We start from the raw sequence: 27,367 nt of genomic DNA on the forward strand, positions 1-27,367 counted from the left end.
GAGGAAGGCACCAGGTGGGCGGGGCTTGCTAAGTGGTGAAAAAGAGCAGCAAACAGGAAGGCACCAGGTGGGCGGGGCTTGCTAAGTGGTGAAAAAGAGCGGCAAACAGGAAGGCACCAGGTGGGCGGGGCTTGCTAAGTGGTGCATATTATTCATATTTAGAATAGAACATGCCTATTCAGGGGGGTAAAACCCCAAGTTACATTTAGATTACTTACAGTAGACCCAGTCTGTCATCCAGTGACACTCAGTTAAGAAATCACTTACTAACACAACCCTGTTACGAGGATACTTTTTCTAAATAGTGAAACACAAATTCATGCAATAAAAAACCTATAACTACATTCAGGATAACCCTCAGTTATACCAGGTGAGTGAGACTTAATGTTGTAACAATTGTGTGCTTTTCAGATCAGTCGAACACAGAATAAGGTAAGCAATAACTCTTTACACTATTTTTAGGATTGCGGACAGCAGACCAAAGTCGGCATAACCCACAGTACACTTATTGAAAAAGGCACACAGCTATTCAAGGTAGGTAAGACCCAAGGCAGGCAGGCTATACAGCCGGTCAGGGGAAGCAAGACCCAATTGGTAAACCTATACACTTATTCTCTGGAAGAAATAGTTAGGTGAAGCCAACAGCATTACTTTTGGGAAGAGGGGGACCCAATTCAGTTGAGTAAAATAACCTTATACTTTTAAGAATGGCAAAACGCATTCAAAGGATAGTAAGCACTTGTGTAACTGCTCATATTTCAGACAGTTACCAACCAACTCTTTCACCAGTAACTTTTAAACACTTGTATGGTTTGAGCCTTTTGCCCTGAAATTTAAGTCTTTACCTATTCTTGAAGCATGAGTAGTGTTAGTGGCAGGAGGGGGTCACTAGTACTCTTGCGTCCAACAGACCGGTCCGGATAGGCACATATGTAGGAAAAGTCAGAGTTCCTGGAGAAGACTCTTCAAGTAGGTCACTTTCCAGTTAGTTGGCATCCAGGGACTTCGGAGAAAACACTGTAGAAAGTTTTCAGCATTTGGCATGGGCAAACTGGATGAGAGAACTCCTGATCGCCCCCCAAAGCTTCACGGGAATCGCACAAGGCTTAAGGTAAGTAATACCCCAGCCAACATAGTATCTCGACACAGTGAAGAGTTTGCAGCAGGACATCTTCAGGAAGTACAGCTCAAACCCCTATACTTGAATTCCTTTTCTTGATGACTGAAGAAAGGACTCTGGAAGGGAATTTGCAGCAGGGATCAAGTTTTTCCGCGGCTGGATGCAGCTCTGTGGTTTTGGCACCCTTTTTCAGGAGCCAGGAGAAGACTGAATATCAGTCTAGTTCTCATTGCTAATCTGGTCCAGCACTCTAGTGAGGGGACTTAAAGTACTCATCTATGGAGGGCCAGCAGGATGCCACCAAAGTTTCAGCAAGATTCGGAAGACTGTACACCGCGCAGGGGCTCAAGGTCCCAGGGTATTGGGGTTTATTGCAGCCCAGCAAGGTTGCAGCACGCCCTGGGATGCCTCTAAATGCAGGTCTTGAGTCTAGTGGATCACACCAGGCTCTGGGTCAGGCTCGTTATTTTCGGACCTCCAGGTTGCTTGGAAGGAAAGGTAACAGCAGGCACCTGTTGCACAGCAGGCTCTCTCTCAGCTGGCTTTTCTTCAGTGGTTGACTGTCTTCAGATTCCATAATCGGACCTTTTATACCAGAGCCCAGCCAATCAAACAGGCGTGCTACATTCAAACCTGAGGTGGTGGCAGTCCTGTCAGGACAGCCAAACTCCCAGTTTGAACTGGATCCCAGCAGGCAGGCTGAAAGACAAAGGCCTGCAGAGGCTTAGACTCCTCCCTCGCTTCCTGCCGTCCCAGACACTCTGGAGCCTGAGCAGGCTTGCCTGAGGTCTCCCCCGAAGACAAAACCTGTACAAAGGAATTTCCTGCCCTGGAGAGTAGGGGGGAAGGACCGAGAAAGGATAAAACCCAAAATGACGGAAAAGAACAGGCCATTTTGGTAAAATGGGCACACATGGGTACCTTTACTCGCAGGCTGTGGTAAAGTGTGCCGTATTAGTAAAACGGTTCACTGCCACCAGCCATTTAGGTTAAGCTTGTCTCTGGTAGCGAGAAAGGGGATACACTGTATCTCCCCAGCACTCCACATAAGGTGCAGTGTGCTGGTCTCAGAATAAAATGCAATATCCTCTACACTCTTGGGAACAGTAGTTTTCACAAGTTAAGCCAGAGGAAAAAAAGGGGTGCCCAAGGGGCAACCCATCAGCACTGCACAGTAAGTGCTGAGCGATGCCAAAAAGTTGTTAAAAAGGATACAATCAAATCTTACCGAAAACCCACATATGAATTTATATCATATGGTCTGCCAAGTTGATTTGAAATCGCGGCCGAAAAGGACCTGCATTTTTACAAAAACAAGTCTTCAAGAGTCTCTTGAATGTCAACTGAAATCCATGTACTTCAGGTTAGGTGGACGTATACAGAACCTGTCCTCTCTTCCCACCCCTCACTCTTTGTTGTTTGGGACCACCAAGTTGAGTAACTTTATACCCATGCTCCCCTCCAAGATTGAGGTGCTGCAACACTGTTTACTTGGCAAGAATGTGAAAAACTAGAAGGTATTGTGGCTACAAATATATAATGCAACGCGATTCGACAGTTAAAGCCTGTTAACACTTTGCATTTTTTTTTTGTTTGTTTCTTCTGTCCTAGGCCTACCACTCAACACTGATGGAATCGGATACCAAATTGATTGGCAATATGGCCATGTTGCCAATTAAAAGCCAGTTCAAAGGCCCGGCGCCTAAAGAAAGTAAGTTCATTGCAGTCACGTGTCAAACATTTTTCTCCTGGTCTGTAGGGTCGTGTCTTAACACATCTCAGGAAAACATGTTACTGGGCAAGAGCGTGCTTGTATATTGCCAGGCCCCGATGCCTTCTGTCATGTTTAGAATTCTGTAATGCTCTGATGTTTACAGCGCACAGTTCACATTATCATTGTATGCCCAACAGACCACCAACCCCTATGTCCCAGAATTGAATCCGAAAAGGTGGTAGATTTAAGTTTGTATGTCCTACGTAAGGTTGGAATGCTAACTTTTACCTCCGGGCTGTGTGGGGAGGAACTGAACACTGAAAATGACTGCCTCCTATTACAGTGTATGCTGGTTTGTTGTGCTTGTCATCGCATTACAATTGTAGAGTCTTAGGACTTTGTTTGGAAAATAAATTAACATACGATTCAAGACCTCCTCTAAAGCACGAGCCCGGACCACCAACAAAATTGATGCTTTAGCAAGAATTAATCAAAAGCATTGCTTGTTAATTTACCAAGATGTGTTCAACATCTGCATGAAAGAAAGCGTTCCATTTGCTTTCCGACTGGAGGTGAGAAATGGAAATATTTGACTCGCTATTTTCGAAAGTTGGCAATGCAAGTCGTGTAGGGAGGAAACGAGTAGTTCGTTTTCGTTGTACTTTTTAGTCAAGCACAAACATGTAATTTATTTCTTTTCCATAAAGGCCCTTCTCAGACCTGCCAAAATATTAAGGGTGTTGGATCAGGAAAGTGAGCTGTTGGTCGCCATTGCAGAAATTAAGGCTGCATGCCTCTGTTCCTGGATCGCAAGGCAGGGTCTTATTATTTCAAAGGTGCAATTGGTGGGTGAGCTGAGTGCTTCAGCAGTGCTCTTTTTCTCTATGCCTTAAGAGGGCACTGTTTGAGAGGTATTGCAGTCAGTGCCCCAAAATTCGGTCATTATTGTTTTGCAGATTGTTATGGTGGGGGCCCGTGCTGTAATAAAAGGAGTCTAATCCTAGCAATATTTTAGTTTAGGAATGCACCTAAAAGCATGTTTAAAATGGTCTATAAAGTAGACATTTCGGAAAGTTGTTTTGAATTCTGATTAACTGTTAGAGTTGGCACGCCCAATGACCTCACGTGTCCTTTGGAAAATAGTCCTGAAATGACTGTGCTTTTCTAGATGGTCGGGGTCCCAAATGCCCCTGCTGAAGAGGTGCTGAGACAAGGCATCAACCACTATTATGGAAGTGTTCCTTGTCCCGAAAGATTTTAAGGACACAACCTACTTTTGGGGAATACCTACTGCTAGGGTTCAGAGTTTTGCCTTGAGGACGCCACCTCTTGCACATTGCTAACTCTATACTCGACACTCTCCAAATCCAACACATTAAAGTGTATTGCATAATTATTTTGCGCTCCCGAGATGTGTGGATGCTTATTTATCAGAGTGGGTATTGTTTCTGTACCTTATACTCCTGGATGATGGGCATGGCATTGAGCGAGGTCATAGTTCTGTTCTTATGGCACTATCTACATGCTTAAGTGTGCTGCTGCCTCTGTGTTGGCGTAGCACTTTCTGCATGCATCATGCACTTGTTGCATGTTTACCGCTGCCTTGGAGTGGTACCGACAGCATGCCTGCTATATATATTGCTTAAGCAAGGGACTGCTTGCGTGCCCTATCTGTGTGAATGTTGCTTGATGATTTTACTACTGGAGTATCCTATATGCTAAGTATGCTACTGTTAAATTTCTGTGGCCCCGCCTGCATGCCTTTGGTGCATATGTTGGCATCATTCTACTGTCTGCATAACTATAACACATCTAGCTGCAATTAGCACGGTAGGATCTTCATGCCTTCTGTATGGTTATTGCTGCTACAACGTGATGCATGACCCTTTCTCCAAGCCTTTGATGCCTGTGTTCTATTATTGACATCCGTTTTCCAGGTGTAGGAGAGCATTGGCATTTCACTAGTTGTGGAATTATGCTTCAATCGCAGTGTTAACATACCATACCTGTTTACTTCTGCACATGGAAAGTTGGGTTGGTGCTGAAAACTGCATGTTCTGGCATGGTTGCCTGCTTTGTGACATGCACGGTTTCTGTCTATTCAGTTTTTTTTTTTGTGGATGTGTACTAACCTGCCAGTATACGTGAGCCCTGGCACACTGTCCGTGGAGCGCATGCATGGGAACGGGTTCCTGCCGTTTTAGGGCCTGTGTGCATCGAGTTGATATTGCACATTCGAGATCTGAACGTCATACCAATGACTGCTATGAGCTATAGAAAACCTCTTGGTCATTGTTATTGTCTGATAGGAGTGTCCTGTTGGGAGGAGTATATGGCCATATAATTGAGTTCTGCATGGCTAATACTGTGGCCTATGGGCATTTCTAGGTCTCTTTTGTAGAAATGAAACCCGTTGTAAAACCAATTTGTCTGACACCTTCTATATAAAGATGGGTTTTACAGTGCTGGCATGGCACGGTATGTAGCTAATAAATGGTATACTTTCGCCATACTTTGACCTACGATTACCCAACTCTGACGCTCATTTTATCGACTGTAAGGGCGAAAGGCCGAGTGGACATTGCCTGGCTTCAGACATACATATGCAGTTTGTTCCACGTTCTCTGGAGGTCTACGTGTGTTCTCGGCCCCATGGATTGAACTTTTATTGCCAAAAGAACGTTTTCTCTTTTTAATGCACAATTTGCATGTAATGTAAATTGAGTGGGAGAATTCTAAAGACCACCAAAAATAGTAAGTGTGCAAGCGGGCCTCCTTTCTCAACTAACTATTCTAGGCTCTGAAACCGAACTCCCAAATCATGTTCTGCAAGTCATGGCTTTTACTGGGGCAGATGACTAACTTCGTGTTCCTTATTGTATCTCCGCAAGGAGTGCATTGGAAAAGCTACTTTTCCTGCTGTGATTTATGTAATGTTTCGTTTTTGGGACTTTTAGGGATTAATGAATTTTGTATAAAGTAATGTGCTGTCTTTTAACATTTGTGCGTGGCTTTAAACCAATTGCACAATAAATGCATTGCATAAGTTATGTATGGCGGTACTGCAAATACCGGAATGCATTCTGATACAGCTCTAAAAGCTAGCATTAATTGATATTCACAACTCACATAGGAAAAGTTAAGGTTACCGTTTACTGTTCGAAGGGTTGTATTGCTTTTGAGACTTGGACACACCGCGGTAGGGTCGGATGGAAACTGACGGAGGCCGTTTGCATTTTAGCATGTCCAATGGTGTTTAATAAATGCTCATCCAGTTTAACTCCAAGACTTGTAGTCTTGGTTTTATAGTGACAAATGGAAAACCACAAGACTGAGACTGCAAAGAAAGAGTGCATTGGCAAAGCCAATACGCCTGGACTTGCAAGTGTAGAGGGTAAGACTTATTTTTTTGTATTTATTTATTTTTTTTAAATGCAAAACCAGGCCTATTGGCTTTTCCAGTGCTTGCTTTTTGTTGTGTGCATTATATTGGACGGTACAATAGGAATGTGTACCTCTTAGCTGTAACTCTTGTTTGCATGGAGCTTGTTGAAAGTAGTGATTGGCCAGAAACATTCTTTAATTTATAGAGTTTTCATGGGAGTGATAGTGGAAAACTGAAAACCCTATAATTCTATTGTCGTCTTCTTAGGGCTGTTTGTCTCTTCAGTGGATAACGTTTCTATCTGATACCTTTACCGAGCCTTTGGTCTTTACGTTCAGGGTTCAGATCCATGTCCGTCTTGATACAAAGGACTGTATATTTTGTATGCTGCTTAGGTGGTAGAGTACACGTTCGGTCAGAAGAACAAAAAAGACAGCTGCATCCCAGCCTGTAGATCTTTTGACTCATTTACATACTGACCATTCCATGTTTGCTATCGAAGGTATGTTAAATAAAGTTAGTAAAAAAAATGGTAAGACAAAAGGGGGTTGGAAGGGAAAAAACAAAGTAAGGTGCGAAATTAGCTGGTGATCTGTCCACTTGTTGGTAAACAAATGTCTACTTTCAACAAGACCCGAAAATACCGTTTTGGTGATGGTGACTCTCAGCAGTGGGCAATTTCAGAAAGCGCCTAAGCAGCATTTGCGCTGTGCGCAGCATGTCAAGCGAAGCAGTGGACCGCATAGAAAAACTCTTTACTCACCAGTGTTCTTGCCATCCACCAAGAGCACATCTTTAATACAAGCCATTGCCTGTGGTCAAAATGTCTACAGTGGAGTAACTAGCGTTTCAGAGTAATAGTTTTCAAATGAAGGACAAAAGCAGTTGGTGTATTGGATTCGTTTTATAGTGTCAAAACAGAGGGTGTGCTCAGTTATCGTGTGCACGCGCCCTGCTTGCTTATTGTCTCCTACTCTGAACGTTTCTGCTTGATCACTATTTTTGCACTTACTGAACAGTCGGCTGCTTGATTTGCTTGGGAGAGTAACCTTCCAGTACAGATTTCTAGCCTCCTTTCTGCAGTTTATACATATTTTAAATATTTCCTTTCTGAGAGTTGCTCTGTTATGCAAGAAAACGCCCCCTACTTAGAATTTTGTCTTCTAGAAATGTGTGTGTGAAAATGTTTTTAAAGCCTATTTTTTTTCCCCAGCCACAGTATTTTTCTTAAACTGGTCTTTTTCTGTACAGCTAAGGACACGGATATCATTGAGGAGGCCCTCTACTACTTCAAAGCAAATGTGTTTTTTAAAAATTATGAAATTAAGGTAAGCTATAGTAGTTAAAAAGCATTGTTCACCTACAAAAACACAGCATATCTTTTAAGAAGTTATCTTAATTTATTTGTAAAGCGACAAATGCCACCTCATTGAATCTGTCTGAGGGGTATCTTTCTCCTGATCCAAGGGGGTATTACTGACTGACAATTTTCTGAAATGCTGTAGTAAACTTGTACCCTTTTTCAGCGACACCTCTTAGCTAATGTTCTCACCCTGACGTGATGGTGTCAGTGAGAGCCTCAGATTATAGGTGTCTCAGAAATATGTCCTGGATAACTTGTGCCAGCCACTATCTGCTTTTACGATATTTAAATCCAAACAGATATTTACAGAATTAGGTTATTTTGTGGTGCATAAAAAAGTAAGCTACACTTGTATTTGAGGGCACAGGGAATTTTGACCAGATACACAAAAAAGGAAATCGTCAATAGAGAAACCTGAGTTAGGTGATGTAGGTACGTGGCCGAAGTAGTGATGAACTGACCAGTGGATTAGAGGGAGCGATAAGAACATACTCTGGAGAGGTTTTGAAGGGATGGTGTATATAGAGGGTAGTATGTACAGTGGAGTTAGAGTATTTGGGAATGGGGTGAAATATAGGAGTAAGTGAAGGGTGGAGCTTTAGTGCTAATTCCAATAAATGCATATGTAATTGTTGAACTATGTATAAGATTCAATTATGAACTATTTCAAAAAAATAAAGGAGTACATAGTCTTTTTAACATGGTGTTAAGAGCGAAAGGGCAGAGTTGTTGGGAAGGAAGAGATGGGGGTGCGGGGGTATTCGAACAGAGGGTGCAGGGCGGAGAGTAGTGAGAGATGTTGGCTATGTACGGGGAAGCCAGCAACTGCAGGATTTTGAAAACCAGCAGTAGAAGCTTAAAGAAGCGCTATTTTTCTTTTCCTGATTATTTAAAAAATAAAAATAATTCCTGGCTACCCTTCCAGCATAGAAGTGTTGGAAGAAGCGAGGAGAATGATCGAGGGCCCATGTGGCTGTGTGGAGTGCTTTGTGAATCAAAAGTAGAGGAGTGGGGCAAGTAGAAACTTTCTAGCCAGGTGATTACCAGGGTCTTTATTAGGGTTTTGGTAGAGTTATTGGTGAGGATGCGGTGGAATTTTCTGATATTGAGCAGGTTCATCCGGGCCTCCGCTAAGGGTCCTCTTCCTCCCTTTCTACATGTGGGTTCAACCACTATCTGGTGCCTCTTGCCCACTGCATCGCTACTTTCTGCTCCCAATTTTCAATGTTCTGCAGATGACACCCGGCTCTTTCAGGCTCCTCCGCCACATCCGCTTCTTCTCTCATACCAGATTGTCTGACCGCAATTCAGGAATGGTGTGCCGCCATTGATCTCTGCTTTAATGCCAGTAAGACTGAGCTCCTCTTCATTGGGACACCCACTCCCTCCTTTCCTATCTCTCTGCTGCCCACACTAGGCCCTCTTCCTGCTGCTTCCTGTGAGGCTAAGAACCTTGGTGTCCTCTTTAACTCCACCCTCTCTCCTCACATCTCTAAGAAGTCAAACTATCAGCTGCACCTCCTCAGAAGTATTCCTCCTTTTCTCACATTCCCCCAAAAGCTCACTGTCTCCAGAGCTCTGGTCCTCTCTAGGCTGGACTATTGAAACAGCCTCTTTCTAAATCGTCCTGCCTCTACTCTTCTTATCCTTTACAACTTATCCAGAACAGCACTGCAAGACTTGGCCTCAACCCCAGGGATTGTATATCTCCAGCTCTGAAATCTCTTCACTGGCTCCCTGTGGTTGCAAGGATCAACTTCAAGACCCACTCCATCGTCCACAAGGCTTTCTAGGGCCTGGAACTGCTCTACCGCCAACCTTCTCTTCCAAAACATCTTCCTTTTTGAGCTCTGTTCATCCACCTCCAACTACTTGAGGATGAGACGTTTCTTCAAGCCGAGTGTTGGGGGGGCAGATCTCTCTCCTTGGCTGGGGCCTCCCTCTGGAACATCCTCCCTACCTTTCCCAAACTTGAGCAGCACCACCACCGGTTCCGAAAGCAACTCAAGACCGTTCTTTTTGCTTCCGCTTTCTCTCTTCCTCTCCACCTGCGGATGCACCTGACTGCTCCACGCACTGGCCACCCTCTTATCTTGGGCCTAAGCCCCAGTTGCTCTCGCACTGCCTCCGGGCTCCCCAGCACTTTGTCTGTATCTGCAACCCTGCAGTCCTTCTTCCTGCATTTGTGAGCCCTCCGCTGACTGTACTTGTGAGTTAACTGAACTTCCCCTTTCTCCTGCGCCTTATCACTTATCCCCTTCCCCGCACTTGCACGATCGGAATGACACAAGGCCTAGTAAGATCATTATTTTGTCCTCCCTTTGTTTTCCCCCTCCTTGTTTTGCAGCGCCTAGAAACACTTGTGTACAGGCGCGTTATATGCCACGTTATATATCGTATCGGGTAGAAGTAATGAAATAGTGGAGGTTACAGTAGCTGTCAGAAAGGGTCACAAGGTTGCATTCCTTGAGGGAGAGTAAGTAGGTGGAAATTATATGGATGGGTGGGTGGGTGGAAGGAAGGAAGGAGTGGAGGCTGGAAAGGTACATTACTTTGGTCTTGGAGGAGGCAACCCAGTCAAGGGCACTCTCCAGGATGTCAAGATTGACACGGGTGCAGAGAAGAGTGATGTACCCTATCAAAAGTGTCTGAAAGGTCCAGTAGGATTAATATGGAGGATATCTTGCAGGTGTTAAGGGAGTTTTCCTAAAATCCACTTGAGGTAAGACTTCATAAAACTATCCCATTTGTATACAGGTCCCCAACTCTTCGTATCAGTCTGTACTACTCATGAAACCTTGGTAGAGTGGCAGAGCAGTCGAGCTTATCAGAGAAGTCGGACTTATCATAAGTGAAAGATGTGAGCTGTAGTTGGGTACACTGAACCCAGTTAATAAAGCAGGTGAAAAACACTTAGACAATACATTTATATAAAATATATATTATATTTACACAAGATGTTTTAAAATATTTGGATCATCAAACCATTACACATAGGATTACATAGATACTTTTCAAAGGCCACTGGTTAGTTTGTAGTTGCTTGCAGGTACAATTGTTAAGTTTAGACTGACCGTTCTACCATACTATCAGTTATACCGCACACTCGCGCACAGACAAATCTACAGTAACTGTATTCAGTTAGCAAAACCACATACGATTTTGGAAAGGAAAGTTGGTTAGTCAAACAGTAGCAGAGCTTAAGGTTGGAGACGGATTCAGAGCCAATTCACGTTTAAAGTCCAATTATGAACTAGCAGCAAAAGTCAGTTCAGAGGGGGCTTAAAGGGATGGTCTAGTAAACACTTTTATTTAAAAAATAGATAGGCAACATAAAAAAAATACTAGCATTCTCCGTTTTAAAACTTCCTATGTAAAATATTGAGCTATTCAAGCTCAAAATTCGCAAAAGCAAGCACATGGGCGCATCCATTTTGTGAAATGGAGGCCCTCCTGTGCTGGCTTTTGCGGCACTAATGAAGGAAAAGCCAGCCAGCTGTAGTAAACAAAGGCTACCGCTGGGTGGCTTTCCCTTCATTAGTGCTGTAGGCGGAGGACGGGGACCGGAGACCAGAGCAGGAAAGCTGCAGCTGAATCTCGGTAAGTGCTATTTATTTTTTTTTAAAAAATAAGCACTAGCTGCGTTTTTTTTTTCTAAGCCCGAGAGCCCCAAATGGTAAAGCAGATTTAGGCAGACAACGCAGCATTTAGCATTTCCCATTTGGGTCTCTCGGGCTCCCCATGGGGAGCCCGAGAGCCCCAAATGGGAAATCAGCTGCAGGTAGAAACACTACGTGGCATGTAAACATAACCGCGTGTGTTTCTGCCTGCCTTGGCTTTCACTTTGGGTCTCTGGTGCTCCCCTGGGAGCACCGGAGACCCAAAGTGATAGCCACAGCAGGCAGAAACACACGCGGTTGTGTTGGAAAATGCTGCGGTTTTTCTTTCCAAGTTTCTCAGGCTCCTCCGAGCCGGAGGAGCCTGAGAAACTTGGAAAGAAAAACCGCAGCGTTTCCCAACACAATAACGTATTTATGTTTGCGATCGCTTCAAAAGCGACCGCAAACATAAATACAACGTTTTTAAAGCTGCGGTTTTATTTCTAAGTTTTCCGGGCTCCTCCAGCCCGGAAAACTTAGAAAAAAAAACGCAGCTAGTGCTTATTTTTTTTAAAAAAAAATAAATAGCACTTACCGAGATTCAGCTGCAGCTTTCCTGCTCTGGTCTTCGGTCCCTGTCCTCCGCCTACAGCACTAATGAATGGAAAGCCACCCAGCGGTAGCCTTTGTTTACTACAGCTGGCTGGCTTTTCCTTCATTAGTGCCGCAAAAGCCAGCACAGGAGGGCCTCCATTTCACAAAATGGATGCGCCCATGTGCTTGCTTTTGCGAATTTTGAGCTTGAATAGCTCAAAATTTTACATAGGAAGTTTTAAAACGGAGAATGCTAGTATTTTATTTTTTTTATGTTGCCAATCTATTTTTTAAATAACATTTTTTACTAGACCATCCCTTTAAAGTCTTATGAAGAAGGGAAACGGCAAACGTTCCTTAGGATACTTCTAGTCTCTAGTTTAAAGATGCTTGTTGAATAGCACAACATTCAAGACCCTGTTGAAGGACTCCTACAAAAAGGGACGCAAGCTGGCAGCTTGGTTCAGAGGTAAGAGTGGACATCCTAGACAGCTTTTCGTGCACTCCAAAGCTCTGGAGCGACTTCTTGGTTTAAGGTAAACTATATCCTTTCACCCCACAGTACTGTAGCCAGGTCATTCGTCTTCGACTCCTGCAGTCTAGCACTCTGGTGAGGTGAGTCGGATTGTGTCTCTGGAGCTTCACCTGGAGCTCAGCAAAGACAGATGGATTTGGCCTTTCAAAGACGATGCACTGCAATTGGGTCAGAGGTCTCCTGATATTCACGGTCTGGAGATGCACAGCACCTCAGGAGATGGCTCATATTGTAGTTGGTCTCGGGGCTGGTTGGTCCCACCAGCCAAAGGGAAGGAGTCCTCTTCCTTTCCCCCATCTCTCACGCTCTACTTGGGGTGTTCCCCAGAGGTCTAACTTCTCTCCCTGGCTGTTCAACCAATACCTGGCATCCCTTGCCCACCGCCTTGCCCCGCTGTGCTCCAACTTTCAGTGCTATGCTGATGACACTGCGCTCGTTTTCAGGTTTCCTCCGCCACCTCTTCTCCTTCCCTCATCTGTCTGCCATCCAGGAGTGGTGTGCCGCCAATGATCTCTGCATTAATGCCAGTAAGACAGAGATTCTCCTCATTGGCACACCTGCACTATCCTTTCCTGTCACACTCTGGCCGGCCTCCCTGTGCCCTCTTCCTGCTCCCACCTGTGAGGCTAAGAACCTTGAGGTGATCTTCGACTCCACACTCTCCTTTTCGCCTCCCATCTCTGACATCTCTAAGAAGTCAAACTACCAACTGCACCTCCTAGAGGTATTCTTCCTTTCCTCTCCTTCCCCCCCAGAAGCTGACTGTCTTTAGAGCTCTGGTTCTCTCTAGGCTTGACTACTGCAACAGCCTCTTTCTAAATCTTCCTGCTTATACTCCCTGCCCTCTGCAACTCATCCAAAACAGGACTGCAAGACTTTGGCCTCAAGCCCTTGGATTGAATCTCTTCATTGGCTCCCAGTGGCTGCAAGGGTTAAATTCAAGACCCTCTGCATTGTCAACAAAGCTTTCTGGGGCCTGGTCCAAAATACCTTCAACTCTCCCTCCGTACATACTTTCCCATTCAAGCTCTTTGATCCTCCAACTCCCTCAGGGTCAGTTGCTTTTCAGTAGATTTTTCCTCGGCTGGGGCCTCCCTGCCACTCTGAAACACGAGGAGAACCATCTCCGGTTCCGGAAGCACCACAAGACCTTCCTCTTTTCTTCTGCCTTTGCTCTCCTCTCCCCTGCTGATTTGTTTGCCTCGGCTCTGTGCACCTGGCCACCCTCTGATTTCAGGCCCAGGTCGTTGCCCGCCCAGCCACATATCTGTACTGCCTCGCGGGCAACCCTTGCACTTGGGTCTCTATCTGTAACCCTACAGTCACTTTACCTGCACTTATCAGACACCCATTGTCTGCACGTTAACCCTTTAAGTGCCATGGGTATTTCTCCCCAGTGCCAGGGCCTTTTTTGGTGATCTTCGGTATGTGGCCATTCAATGGCTTGTATCTTTTTTGTTACATGACATGTCGGCCAAATTTAGCTCCCCTTTTTTCCCCCACATGTAGGCGGTCGTAACGCCACCCAGGAATCCTAGGTTGCTGTAGGGGGGTGAGAGAAAATAAACAAAAAGGGCGCACATTTTGGGTTTTTTCAAAAAAATGCCAATAAAATGATGTACAAAGAAGCCTGTGGTTTTATCCTTGTAAGAGCTAGGAACAAATGGTTTGCTGTGCTGAGTTCCCCAATATCCTGGCTTTCAAGAACAGGTTGAGTGGAAATGGAAATACATTATTTTGATGTGATTATCAACCGTTTTGTGAGAGGTAGGCGATTTTGGCCATTTTTGCCAATTGGACATGCATGGACGGAATGGAAGAAAAGGGTAGGAAAGCCAAATTGGAGGACAGAAAGGCATATATTTCTGAAAAGTAGAGACAATTCCAAGTTTAGGAAGGGGTGATTTGCGTAAATCGGGCAACAACTAGGTAGGGGAAACTTTCATAGATTAGGGTTAAAGCGGGAAAATGACCGAAAAAAAAGGTGTTGGACATGGTTGGCTTGGTACGGCAATGGCTTCTATGAATTTTGAGAAAAGCAATGCTCCGCTACATTCCCTCGACTCTTGCAGTTAGGAGAGCACACATTTCTTGTAGTGTTTTACAAAACGAGCAATACCACAAGCCAAACACTGAGCCATGGTACACAGGAGTTTTACGCTCACGGCCTGAACAGACGCACTTGGCATGTGTAAATCAGGAAAACCAATGTGGTGAGGAACGGCAAGCATACATTTTTTGAAAGGGCACAGGCAGACCTTTTCAAGGGTAGGTGACTTGTGCAGGTTACCAAAGTGTATGGTGCCTAAAGCAGTGATGTAGGTCACATTTGGGAAAGGAAAGGGTTGTGTGACAAAGGCCACCAGCAAATGGGTCAAAACGTTATGAAAACCACATAAGACATGGCCTACCGTCCCGCGTTCCCAGAGGTGTCCCGATGAAAACGGTACCTCACATGTGTGGATGCACCTACCTGGCCGCCAAGGGGAAAACCTAAAACACAAGTAACCCCAAGTCTGTTTTCTGACCATAATTTGAGACGCTCTGACGACCGGCACAACATACAGATATGGGCCTCGGGTGTCCAAGCAACCGGGGAACCCTATGCATTTCCGAAAAGAGGACACCCGTGCTAATCCGCAGAGTTATGATATGCTCAATCGCCCCAGAATTTATTACCCAGACACCCCCGCAAAGTCCGAAATGTGGTAGAAAAAAAGCATTTTCCGCACATTTCGCTCGGCTCACCCATCGAAACACGCCCCCCAACAACAAATGGCCTACCGTCCCGCATTACCACAGGTGTCCCGAACGGTACCTCACATGTGTGGGTGCACCTACAGGGGGCGCAAAAGGAAAAGGGTAACCCACTGGTAACCCCAAGCCTTTCGCCACTGCCCATTTTGTTCATGTGGGCAATCTACAGATTTGGGCCTGGGGTGTCGAAGCCAGCAAGGAAAACGGGGAACCCCATGCGTTTTCCAAAAGAGGACACCCGTGGGAATCCACAGGTCTGCCTTGCGCAAATTGTCCCAGTTTTTATTAGCCACAATCCCCGACAAAGTGTGATATTTGGTGGGGAAAAAACACAATGTTCGTTTTGTCTGGGGTTCTGGGTAATAAATTCTGGGCCGCTTCGCGCAAGTCGGACATCTGCGCATTCCCACGGGTGTCATCTTTTTATCCATACAAGAAAAAAATTGATTTAAAAACCATCTGCCTCAGCTATAAAGCTTTGAACCACCATATCTCACGGACAAATTCACCCTGAAATCGTCAGACAGAATCACCAGATCCACCAACACATCCTGCCTGGTGGTGCCCAGGTATATCCTAAAAAGAGCTCGCGTATCCAGTTTCCCGGCTTTAGCCGCCCAATTATGGAATTCACTTCCACAGGATATCAAATCTATCCCAACCTTCAATCATTCAGATGTCACGTCATCACTTGGTTACTGAACAAAGACTAACACTTCCTACCTCACACCTGACATCACCTTGTACCCCACCCCTCTAACTGTATCTGTCTTTATCCTTGACCTGCCATTGCTATTTTGAATGTTTTATTAGTATTCCAACTATACATGCTGTATAAATTGCATAAACTGTATACAATGTATCCTGTAACCATTACCCTCAAGCGCCCAGATAACCCTGGGTCAGGCGTGCTATATAAACATGGGTGTCATGATTTCTTTGAATTTTAGGGGATACGTAATGGGAAAAGTCCTTCCCTGATAGGAAAGTGGATACAGCATGAGGAGGAGGAGCCATTATGGCGTGCAGAGGAGCCGTTATGGGGGTGAGATTGGAGAGTAGTAAGAAGATCAGTGTAGTTGGTACATTTGGCCAAGTCATTTCCTGAGATAAAGACAAGAAGAGTTGTTTTACAGTTGAGACAAATGGGGGTATAGTCTTAAACTACTTGCGTAGGTGCCGTTGCATCTCTGTTTTGAGGAGTTCAATCTGAGAGGTGATAGAAGATTTGGGGCAAGGAGTAGAGGGTGAATGTACGAGATGGAGAGCCGGGTTAAAATCATGTTTATGTTCATACACTGCTTACCTCTGCACTCTCGTTCGACTACAGTGCTACTACTCCAACAGTGCACCAGTGCCCCTATTGCTAGTACTTCTTGTTTCCTTACGAAGCTCACTGCAGAGGTTTAAGTATTTTAATAAAGGATTCCTCCAGGCTAGGGTCACTTGACCCAGATGAGTAATCGGTAGGCCTCCTGGCTGTCAGTGGCTCCCATCCTTAACTATAGAATAGAATATCAAATTCTGCATTTTGGCCCAAGCAATGGTATGGTGCTGCTCCTAGAGCATTGCTTAAGCTGCCACAGGATAGGCCACACTTTGAGGGTACAAACATGTTTGTGGTTGTGATTAAGATTTTAAAATTATGAACACCCAGTAGATCATTCCCATAATCCTTTAGCTTCTCTGTCATCACCAATACAGCCCAACTTCACTTGGCTCAGTCTGGCCCTGGCTGTTTGTCACACCCCATTTGTGCAAAACAACAATTTAGCTCAAATGTGTTTCGGGATCGTTTTGGCCACTTGTCTGTTGGTATAACAAGCAAAAGGTCAAAATCTTGATTATACCCTTTTACTGTCCGTAAAAGCGTGTCAGTAGAGCTCTACTGTCTTATTCATTCTAGGCCGTACTTCCATTATTTTGATCCTCAGCAATTTAAAATAGCCTTGATGGCTTATATTGTGTTGCGAGTAAGCAATGTAAAGTATGATGGAAATTATTTCATGACATTTGTGAGCATAAATGGCAGAAGGGGACCAACTGTAATGAAACAATTTCAAGCCTGTACCAAAAAAGAGCAGTCTAGGCTGAACCGTGAGTCTGTCACCTTACTGTTGCATTAAGAGGCACAGATAGGTTTTGGCTTCAGAGGGCATGTTTGGACTGATTTGGATAGGTTTTGATGGGGGTCAAAAAGGTCCCCCACCCCATGCTCCAGTCGCCTTACTGCTCTGGGTCAGTAAGGGTATGAAGTCGGCAACAGGAAAATTCGGCCTGGGCAGATTCTTGTGTTTTCCTGCTGCAGTGAGAAACTTCTGCTGGTGGCAGCGTGTATTAAGATCACAAGGCCTTTATGAGGATCAGACTAATACATGGAGGATTGAAGATACAAAGAAAGAATAGCATTCAATCAGTTAGGCATGTTAGACCTACATCAGCAGACGGGAGATAAAGTGAAGGTACATGATATAATTGGCTATTAAGCGCGTTATAAATAACCTGAGGATACTAACCTCGGATCCAGGGATCGAACCTGTGTTGCTCCACGTCGTATTGCTTCCAAGATGAGCACGTTGCCCCTGAGTTAACCTCCCTTCAAGTACTGTCTTCCTCCAGATGGGCAACAGGGTAGGATGTGGAGATAGAAAATTGTGATCTATTCTTTGGTTGATGGATTGTCCTACCCATCGTACTCGGAGTGGGGCAATTAACCCTTTTCTCTTACACTCATGCACACAATTCACTTTCTTGGCTGATTAATGGTTCTGCTGTGGAAGGGTTGGGGAAATGTCTTGAGTGGTAGGTTAGGTATCTTAACGCCCCAGTTTGCTGGAGGGAAACCTATAAATTGCACACAAAAAATCTCGTGGCAGCTGATTGGTCCCCCTTACCTATCCACATATTCAAACTCAGTTGTCACTTCTGTTATTTTGAATACCCTCTTCCTCTATTGTTTTGCCACTTATGTTTCTGAAGAAATTATGGAGAAGTGGTTTGCATATTTCAAAAATTGTGTGAGACAGCTCAAACATGCAATTGAGAGGCTTTTGACAAAATGCTGAGTTTCAATGCATCAGGTTTGTGTCGCATTCTGTCAGCATACCATAACGGCCCCATGATGTGAGAATTTTTAAGAAATTGATTTGAGGCGAAGAGTGCAAACATTTCTATATTTGAAAAAGAAATCGCTGCACATTTGTAGATCTTTAAAATATGGTTTTGGTGCACTTTGAGAACAATGAAATCTGAAGTGCAGTGAATATGAATTCAGTTGGGTGGGCAATTCCTATCTATATACAACATATTTTGTGTTTTAACTTTTGGGAAACTTAATATATTAATATTAAAAGGTTGTCTCGTAAAGGCTCTGTTGTCAACCATCCCAGGCAATACTCCTAGAACTTTGCAAAATGTTAATGTCAGAAGGTGCAAAGTCCAAAATATTGGTGCTCTACTTTCAGATCTCGAACAAAACACAAGAGTATTGGAAATGAAGAACTTGTAAATAAATTACAGAAAAAGCAGATGGTGTATGCAAACCAGTGAGGCTTTTATTTTAATGTTTTTAAATTACTTACATTGTGTTCAGCCAGGGGAACATTTCTGGTCACCTAAAATGTGTTGCCAATGTGTTGGTTAAAAGGGGAGTTTCTTCGATTGACCTGTATTTGAATACAAAATGATGTTATTGCATAACCTTGCACATACGCCAATCATATAGTTCTTGAGCGACTAAGGATGGATGTTGAAAGCAAGAAGTCCAACCCTTTTCTTGACTGCACGTTTTCATTTTCTTTATTTAGAATGAAGCAGACAGGACTTTGATATACATAACGCTCTACATTTCCGAATGCTTAAAAAAGCTACAAAAGGTAAGCTTTGAAATGAGGTTCTAATTGTACTGTTATATGCATTTCTATTGAATCTTAGCATATCTTTCCATTTCTTAACTTAGCTGTGCCTCATAAGTATGCCAATGCAGGGCCAAAGACGTGACCGTTATGCCGTTCTGAGTGACATTCATGCTATCAGATGTGTGCGTATTGTGATTTAGTGTCTGTACCCGTTGGACTGCACCATTAGACTGCACCATTGGAAATCGGTTGTGCACTGTTTTCCAGTTTCATTATTTATTTATTTATTTTACCTATTCTGCCATACCTAGTATACCTTCAGGTGTCGGATATGTTCCCGATATGCCTTCAGATTTCGTACTGCCCCAGCCTCTCTTTTTGTGGCAATGCTCGTTTCTGTCTACTTTGTACACCAGGAGAGGTGGGAGTTGTTGGTACTTTGTTAATACATGTATGATCTTGCACTTTCTTACTCTGGGTGTTTAAGGAGTAAATCCTGGGAATAATCACACATGACCATCCGTGTTCACCAGGCTCCTATGTAGCGTGCTTGGGGGGGGAGTTACATAGTAACTCCTCATCCCACTTCTCATATAACTTTTTGTTACTTATTTGAGTAGCTGGTGGCAGTGGGTACATTGTGTGCAGGATACTTGCAGGTTGATTTCATTTCTCGGCTGCAGTACAGCACCTATGACTGACCGTTTTTCCAAAATGGTCTGTCTTCTTTTTTCACCATTTCTCATTTGTTCCTTTTGGGCTTTTACTCTGTTTAAACTAGGTTTGAGTCCTTTGTGTGTTTTGGCAGGCTTCAGCCCACGCTCCAGTGTGTCTGGGAAGGCAGGAAATGAGGGAGGAGCCTGAAACTTCACTGACCTTTGTAGGCATGCCTGGCCAAAACAAGTTCCAAAGTTCCAACTGTATGGATGGCTGTCCTAGAGGATAACCCCCCCACCCCCGTGTAATTGACCGCTGTAGGGCAGTGAATGAATGTGACTGTTAGGCAAAGTTTGAATGAAGTACCCTCAACGAACACTACAAACAACTATGACTACAGGTATAGGCAACCCAACCTTTGGTATAAGCGTGTACTACAGCTTTGGTAGCGTGTTGGGCAGCCAGGCTTATCTCAAGAGGGGACATGTGAGCTGTAGTGGAGTTACACAAATATTCAGTTACAGGTATTCAAAAACTTACACTCAAGGTTTCTTGCATAAATACATGTTTATCTGTCCGTTATAAAGCCTTCTTCAGAAGGGAGCAATAGAATAGTAACACACAAATACACTTCAATACTGTACACTCTGAGGTTCTCAATCAGACCAGGCCCTTTTGGGATGGCCCACAGACACAACCTACACCCACATGTGACTTCAGTAACAAGGGTGCTAGGGACATTAATACCTTACTGTTGGCATTCAGAATACTCTTTAAAAGTAAGTAAAAGGCAAAGTTATTAGAACACAAGCATTTACAAATATTCATAAGCAGGTCAGGAAATACTTTCAGATAGCACTTAGTCATTCAATAGTCTAAGCCAAAGTCTTTGTATAGGATGCAGCACTTCGGGTAAGTAAATGGAAAAGTCTTTGCACAATTTCTTACAAGTCTTTGAAAACAAGAAGAATCAAATGCAGGGCCACAAGCTGATTAGACTTGTGAGTTGCAGAAGTTACAAGCACTTCACAGTAAGAGGTAAGTTCTCTTAGGCTAGTTTTACAGTACCTTAGTAAAGAAGAAAAAGATGCAGCTGAAGACTTCTGTTCTTGGACAGCTCTGCAGATCTCACTGTTCCTGGGCCTCAGTCGTGGGGACAAGAGGGAGGACGTCCAGGGTGTGGGGGGTGGACTCCTGCACTGTATTGGCACTGGCAATCTACTTTGAGTGGCTGTTTAGCATTTCAGCTCCTTGCGGTACAGCAAATGGCAACAAGCATGGTTCCTGGCTGTCAAGGTGGACTTTCTTCACATCTGAGGTCCCACACTTCACTGAGGTAGTCGGGCTTGGTCAGTCCTGCTTTGTGAGAGTCTGCAGGATCTTCCAAAAAACTTTAGGCCAGCTTACAAGCAACGCACACAATCTGGTGTCCCTCTCCCTGGCTCTAAGGTTTCCTGCAGCAACTCTGAGGAAATTCACCCAGCTCCGAGTTGGGTGTCCAGGTGGCTTACTTGGGAGTTGATTGGTCCCACCAACTCAAAGGGGGAGGTCGTCCCTGCAGGCCTTCTGTCGATGCAAACTTGGCAATTTGGACCTGCAGCAGGGCTTCACCGGGCAAACCAACGGTCCAGAAGTTGCCGTAGCCATTCTCTTCAAGCTCTTCTTTGGTTCCTTCGTCCAGTGGTCGACTCTGCCTTCCAAGCCAAGAGACTCGCCTTTTATTCAGTTCTCTCCCATTCATTCCAGCTTAGCTGCCACTCACCCAGCACGCTGGCTGTCATTGCAGGATAGTCAGCCAGCCAATCATCAGAGTGCATTTGGGTCTCCTAGGAGACTAAGTACACAGAGTTTCGGGCACCTCCCGCCTACCTCAGACACTCTAGAGCCATAAGCGGTTTCACTCCTGAAGCCCGCCAAAGGTGAATAAACAAAGAGACCAAACTTGGTTTGGCGTGCAGAGGAAAACTCTAGAAGGACCTTTCCACAAAGAATGGTGAGAAAAGAAGACCGAGGTCCATTTTGAAAAACATGCCTCCTGCGATTTAACATTACCCGAGCTGCAAACAGTTTGTGGTCGGGGTAAATCATGGTAGTTCATTGCAAAACCACTGCCCCAGCCATTCTGAGCGGAAAGGGTGACATATAAGATGTTACATCAGCATTTAGACACAGGGGCTATTAAGTAACCCCTCCAGCACTCTATTGTAAGATGGGGTGTGCTGGGTCTAGCAAGTACAATGCTAAGTATTGTAAATTTCACTCTACTGCTCTGGGAAACAGTAATTAATCCCAGAGAATGTATTTAAACCTTGGTAAACCTGAAAGGCATCCCTGTGTCACTGCACTAAAGGTGCTTTGTGACTCAATTGTAAAAGATGTCTAAAGACTCCATAACGAGAGAGATCGAGAGAGATCGAGATCCAAACATCATTTCTGACAAAGGACGAGCAGAGACTCCAGCAGACCTTTCCAGGACCGCAGAAGTGCCATTGAAGCCTTACAGCTGTGCTGACCCCGTTTTCGTTTCAACAGGGATGATCCGTGCAGGACGACTTCCACCCTTGGGTTGGTGGGACCAACTAGCCTCGAGACCTGCTTCATTTTGGCTTGTCCCCTGACCTGCTGCGACTTTCCTAGACTGCACAATCCCAATTCCCGGGGAAACCTGACCATTATCGTGTCCATCATCTTGCAGAGATCAAATCCGTTCAAAATGTTTTGGGCGCCTTCAAGGAAATCCTCGTCCAGAGTCCCCTCACCACAGTCCAGGACTGGGGAAACTCCAACCGGAGCTATTCGTTTCTCTTTGGCGCTGGGAAAAAGGCACCAAAACTACAAGAGCTGCTGAAACGTGTGGAGTCCATTGCTGCCGAGTCCCCCTGCAGAGTGCTGTCGCAGAAGCTTGCGAGTTTGTTCTCCGTTTCAATACCACGACCACGGACCAGGAACAAGGGTCTGCATCAGGAAGGCCTCCAGCTGGAACCTCTTCTTCAATTCTAAGGTACAGTGAGGGTTTGGGTATAACTACCTTTTGCCATTTGTAGTGCTTCCTGGCTCGGGAAGTACTATTTTAACCCCTCTCCAGTTGACCTCAACTCGCCTGCGCAGGCCCTCCAGCTTGTGCTCCAAGTGGGCTCCCCCTGAGCTCCTGTGATTCTCCCCCCCCCCGCTCCCTCTCCTCCCCCATCCAAAGAACTCCTGAGGTACATTTTTCTAATAAAAGCTGCATCAGAATTTGAACTGTCCCATTGACTTTGGCTGTTCTGGTTTCCTAAAATATCTTCTGAACCCTATTGGCTTTGGCAGTGCTTGTTCCCTTACAGGTACTATTATTGCTGGGATAACAGACTGCCTACATCCCTTTGGGAGAAACTTAACCATTGAACTAGTTGAAAGTGTGCTCTACTTTAACTCTAACCATTATCCCATCTCAACCCAAATTTGTAATGGTGAACCGAAATAAGTTCTAATACTGACCTTGATTGATGTCACTCCGTGTGCTGGGACATGCTTAGCATAGAAAGAAATTACTCCCCTGCATTATTGGTTCTTGTTTAAATGAATTCCATCTTCCATTGAATGTTACTATTAATTGTTGCTTTTTTTAAAGAATGCTTAATCTGATGTGTGTGTGTGTATATGTGTGTGTGTGTGTGTGTGTATATGTGTGTATGTATATGTATATGTATATATATATATATCATTTGTTTATTAATTTCTAATGCGCACCAAACCCAGAGGTAACCAGGCGCAACAATAAGAAGGTGCAAGGCTTACAAAGTTTCAAAGTGGTTGACAATATAACATCATGAATGTACAGGTAAAATTACATATAAGACAGAGTGTAGGTATGAGCGTTCAGATAAAATACAATACAAATATATACAGTTCAGTTCCAACTATAGTTTACAATTTACAATGATGGGCGTCAAGGTGTAGGCAGTTGTGACAGTTCAAGCTAGCCTTCAGTCAAGTTGAGATTAGAGTTATATCACTTAAGTGTAGGTAGGGTTGGTCAGCTCTGAACTCGTGGGGCAAGGAGTTCCAAAGTTTGGCAACCTTCACATGAAAGCTGTTACTGCCAATTTTGGTGAGTCTGAATCTCGGTACCATAAGACAGTTCTTATTAACTCGTGTAGGCCTGTTGGAGGTTGTTCTCCTCAGTTTGTATAAGTAACTAGGGGCAGCATTATTTAAAGCTTTGTGTCAGGGAGGTGATTTTTAGCTGTATTTTGTTATGGGTAGAGAGCCACTTGTATTGATGTCTCATCGAGGTCATGTGTGCTCTTTTGTTCATGCTTAATGCTGCTCTTAGCGCATTATTTAGCAGGATTTGTAATGTAATAGAACTGTGTAGTGTTTAATTGGTGCCTTGTGTTTACTGATTTCATTGTGCTACTCTACAGCTCACATTACCCCTCTTAAGATGAGTGGCTGCTCAGGCACTCTGCCAACTTGTGTAGTACAGGCCTATATTAACAGTTGGGTCTGCCTAATGCCAATAGGTAGGTCTTGTGAAGTCCCACACCAGTTGGATTTAACAAAATCTTACCTAATGCACAAAGGTCATATATTTGCCCTTTTAACTTTTTGTGAGATTAAGAGTTAACATTTCAAATCTTTGTTTTTTTTTTTATCTGTTGGAATAATTGACACATTTGGCAGTACTGAGGGATAATAAATGTATCTGGTGCTGTAGCCTTTAACTGTTTGTGTTGCTTTGTGAAAAATCGGGTTATGTTTTACTATTAATATTGGGGTTTCTATTTTCTAGTGTAATTCCAAAGGCCAGGGAGAGAAAGAAATGTACACGTTAGGAATTACTCAATTCCCAATTCCAGGGGAACCTGGCTTCCCACTCAATGCAATGTATACAAAGCCTGCAAACAAGCAAGAGGATGGTAAGAGTTGTATATAGTCATTGCTGTCTTTAATGTTTTCTACATACATCTTTCAATCTGTACTTTGATCATGAAGACCTGGTTCAAGGTGGTATTGGAGCCTTGGAAGACTTAGGGGATACTTTTCCTTAAGACATGGGGTTTCCAGGGCAGTTCATAAGGGATCCTTCAAGTGCATGTGTTTGCAATATTACATGATTCCCCATTAAACAAGTATGTATACTTCTTATGGTCAAGTGTTGACATTTGTGTGAAGTGCGGATGGATCATTGAGTCATGACAAATGAACCTGGCACCATGGTGATGTTGATAATCTGTGCTTATGGGGGCACCACCTGCATACTTGACAAAAGTTAACTGATACAATCTCTTGTATTTTGTGCCTGTAGAGGTGATGAGAGCGTACCTGCAGCAGTTAAGGCAAGAAACTGGTCTAAGGCTCTGCGAAAAAGTGTTTGATCCTCAGAATGATAAACCTAGCAAGGTAAGCACCAGCCCGAGGAGGGGGTTTATAGTAAACTGTGGATGAAGACTTGTATTGGTCTATGCAGAAAATGTCTCTTGGTCGACTTTAACACCCAGGGCGCTTTTGTATATTTTTTTATTAACTGAAATGGACAAAGCACATTGATCAATTACAAATACCAGGATAAAGCAATGTTTAGGACCCTATATCAAATGGTGTTTACTGTTTTATACAAATAACTTCTCTTCCTTACCAATAATGAATAAAACTAGATTTGCAGTTGATATTGGTTTTATGGCCGGCGAAAGGGCAGCAGGTCTTGTGGTTTCAGAGCTCATAATAGAATACTGAACTCTACATTTCTTATTTGATCAGCCAAAAGGCTTAAGCCCTCCCTTGGTCTGATTTCCCCTACGGCCCCCACCCCTTTTGTATTTTCTTTTTTGTAAAACAATTTTAAACTTGCTTCGATTCATCTGAACTTATGAAACAAACAGTTATGCAAGATTGTATGCAGTACCTTTAGGGTGCACTACAGCTACCTTGACCTGGCAATAGTAACCCAACCTTTGGTATAAGCCTGTACTACACAGGTTGGTAGTGTGGATGAGTAGCCAGTCTTATCTCAAGAAGGGTCAGTGTGAGCTGTAGGGGAATTACAAAGAGGTTCACAGTGGCAAGTATTCAAGCAGACACACACAGGGTTTCTTGATAAAACAATTATTAATTTATTTAACAGTTTATAGAAGCCTTCTTCAGAAGGGGGCACTGTAAAACACCACACAAATATACTTAAAAAGTGTACACTCTGAAGTTCAGAATCAGTAAATACCCATTTGGGATGGCATACAGGAGTCCTACACTCACAGGTGACTTCAATTGCTAGGGTGCTGTTGACAATTTATTACTGTTGGCATTCAGCATTTAGTTAAGAGCAAGTAAAAAAGGGAAAAGATTACAGCAGACAAGATATGACAATTATTTCTTAAGCAGGCAAATACTTTTAGATACCCCAATAAGAGTCATTCAGTTAAAGCAGGCTAAGCCGAAGTCAATAGGCAGGGGTCTATATGGGCTGAAGAACGTCTTTGAAGGTACGTAGAAAAGTCTTTGCACAATGTTTCAGAAGTCTTTGAAGAAAAAGATGAATCAATGTAGGGCAGTGGTCTTCAAACTTTTTTGGCCTGGGCCCCACTTGAGCAAAGTTTGGGCAGGATGGGCCCCCCCAAAAGTGCCAGATGGACAGTATGTAGAAATCTCAATGAACTTTTGCGTGCCGTCACAGCACCATACTCTCAGTACAGACCCTGGGCTCTCCCCGCCACTATCTCAGTGCTACTGCCCATCCTGCTCCCACCCCAGTCCCATAACACAAGCATACACACATTTAAATAAAAAATAAATCGCCATAAACGTACCTTCTGCAGGGGCCTGCGCGTGGTTGCTAAAATGCCCCGCTCCAGGTTGCTCTGCCCATATGTGCGAGGAGGCGCAGGATCACCCCCTCGCACATACATACACGCAGTGCCCCAGCCAGCATTTCCAATGATCTACGCAAGGCTGGCGAAGCAAAACTCCCCCAGCATTGCATGGCTCAGTGATCATGTGCGGCTGAGGAAATGAACTGTCAAAGGCAAACCGTGTTTCCCTTTGACAGTTCAGCCAGCCCAGGAGCACCCCCTCCGCTGGAAAAAGCAGCTGAGGGACTGCTCAGTGTTTCACTGGACTGGCTCCTCCATAATGGGTGAGGTGGCCAGTGGTTGGATGCCTCCTCACCCATTATGGATGAGCCGGCAAGCTTGGACTGGCCTATAGGGCAATAGGGCGATGGCTGTACCCAAAATGCTAGTGTAGGCCTGTCAAAATGGGCCACTTTTGTGGCCAATGTGGGCCAGTTTGAGGAGTTACTTCACTATGCAGCTAGTAGTTTTGACCATTGTTGCTGAATAAATATTCTATAAATATCACAATTTGTTTACATTTGAACAAAAAACAACCCCTTGGGTACTATTCAAACAGTCTGTGACTAAAGGACTGAATATCCATTTGCAACTGCTGGCCATTTTTTCATTGGTGCCTAAGACCGTTTTATAGTCCAGTCTGACCATGTGAGCTGCCCCTTCCCATTTCACACAGTTTGAAGACCTCTGATGTAAGGCCACAAGCTGTTAGTAGTAGAAGGTGCAAGCAACTCTACAGCAAGAGGTACGTTCTCTTAGACTTTGTACAGTACCTTTTTAAAATGAAGAAATGATGCAGCAGATGGCTCCTGTACAGCTCTGCAGATCGTACTGTTCCTGGGCCTCAGTCGTGAGGACAAGAGGGAGGACGTCAGAGGACTCCTGCATTGGGACAGTCAAAACTTGTAACCGGCAAACTTCACTTTCAGTGACTGTTCAGTGTTTCAGCTCCTCGCATC

General features: G+C 44.2%; 1 protein-coding gene across 3 annotated transcripts in view; it reads left to right on the forward strand.

Moving 5' to 3' along the window:
* Window positions 1-27,367, forward strand: part of ARPC3 (actin related protein 2/3 complex subunit 3) — a 58,022-nt gene that overhangs the window by 8,318 nt on the left and 22,337 nt on the right. For all 3 annotated transcript variants that reach the window (XM_069619551.1, XM_069619550.1, XM_069619552.1), the window contains exons 2-6: window positions 2,732-2,831; window positions 7,471-7,547; window positions 18,874-18,942; window positions 24,356-24,482; window positions 24,872-24,966. In XM_069619551.1, the coding sequence (XP_069475652.1) occupies window positions 2,732-2,831; window positions 7,471-7,547; window positions 18,874-18,942; window positions 24,356-24,482; window positions 24,872-24,966 (468 nt within the window). The remainder of the gene's footprint in view (window positions 1-2,731; window positions 2,832-7,470; window positions 7,548-18,873; window positions 18,943-24,355; window positions 24,483-24,871; window positions 24,967-27,367) is intronic.

The sequence above is a fragment of the Ambystoma mexicanum genome, chromosome 10, assembly GCF_040938575.1.
Source record: "Ambystoma mexicanum isolate Mex_15411 chromosome 10, UKY_AmexF1_1, whole genome shotgun sequence".
Lineage (NCBI taxonomy): Eukaryota > Metazoa > Chordata > Amphibia > Caudata > Ambystomatidae > Ambystoma > Ambystoma mexicanum.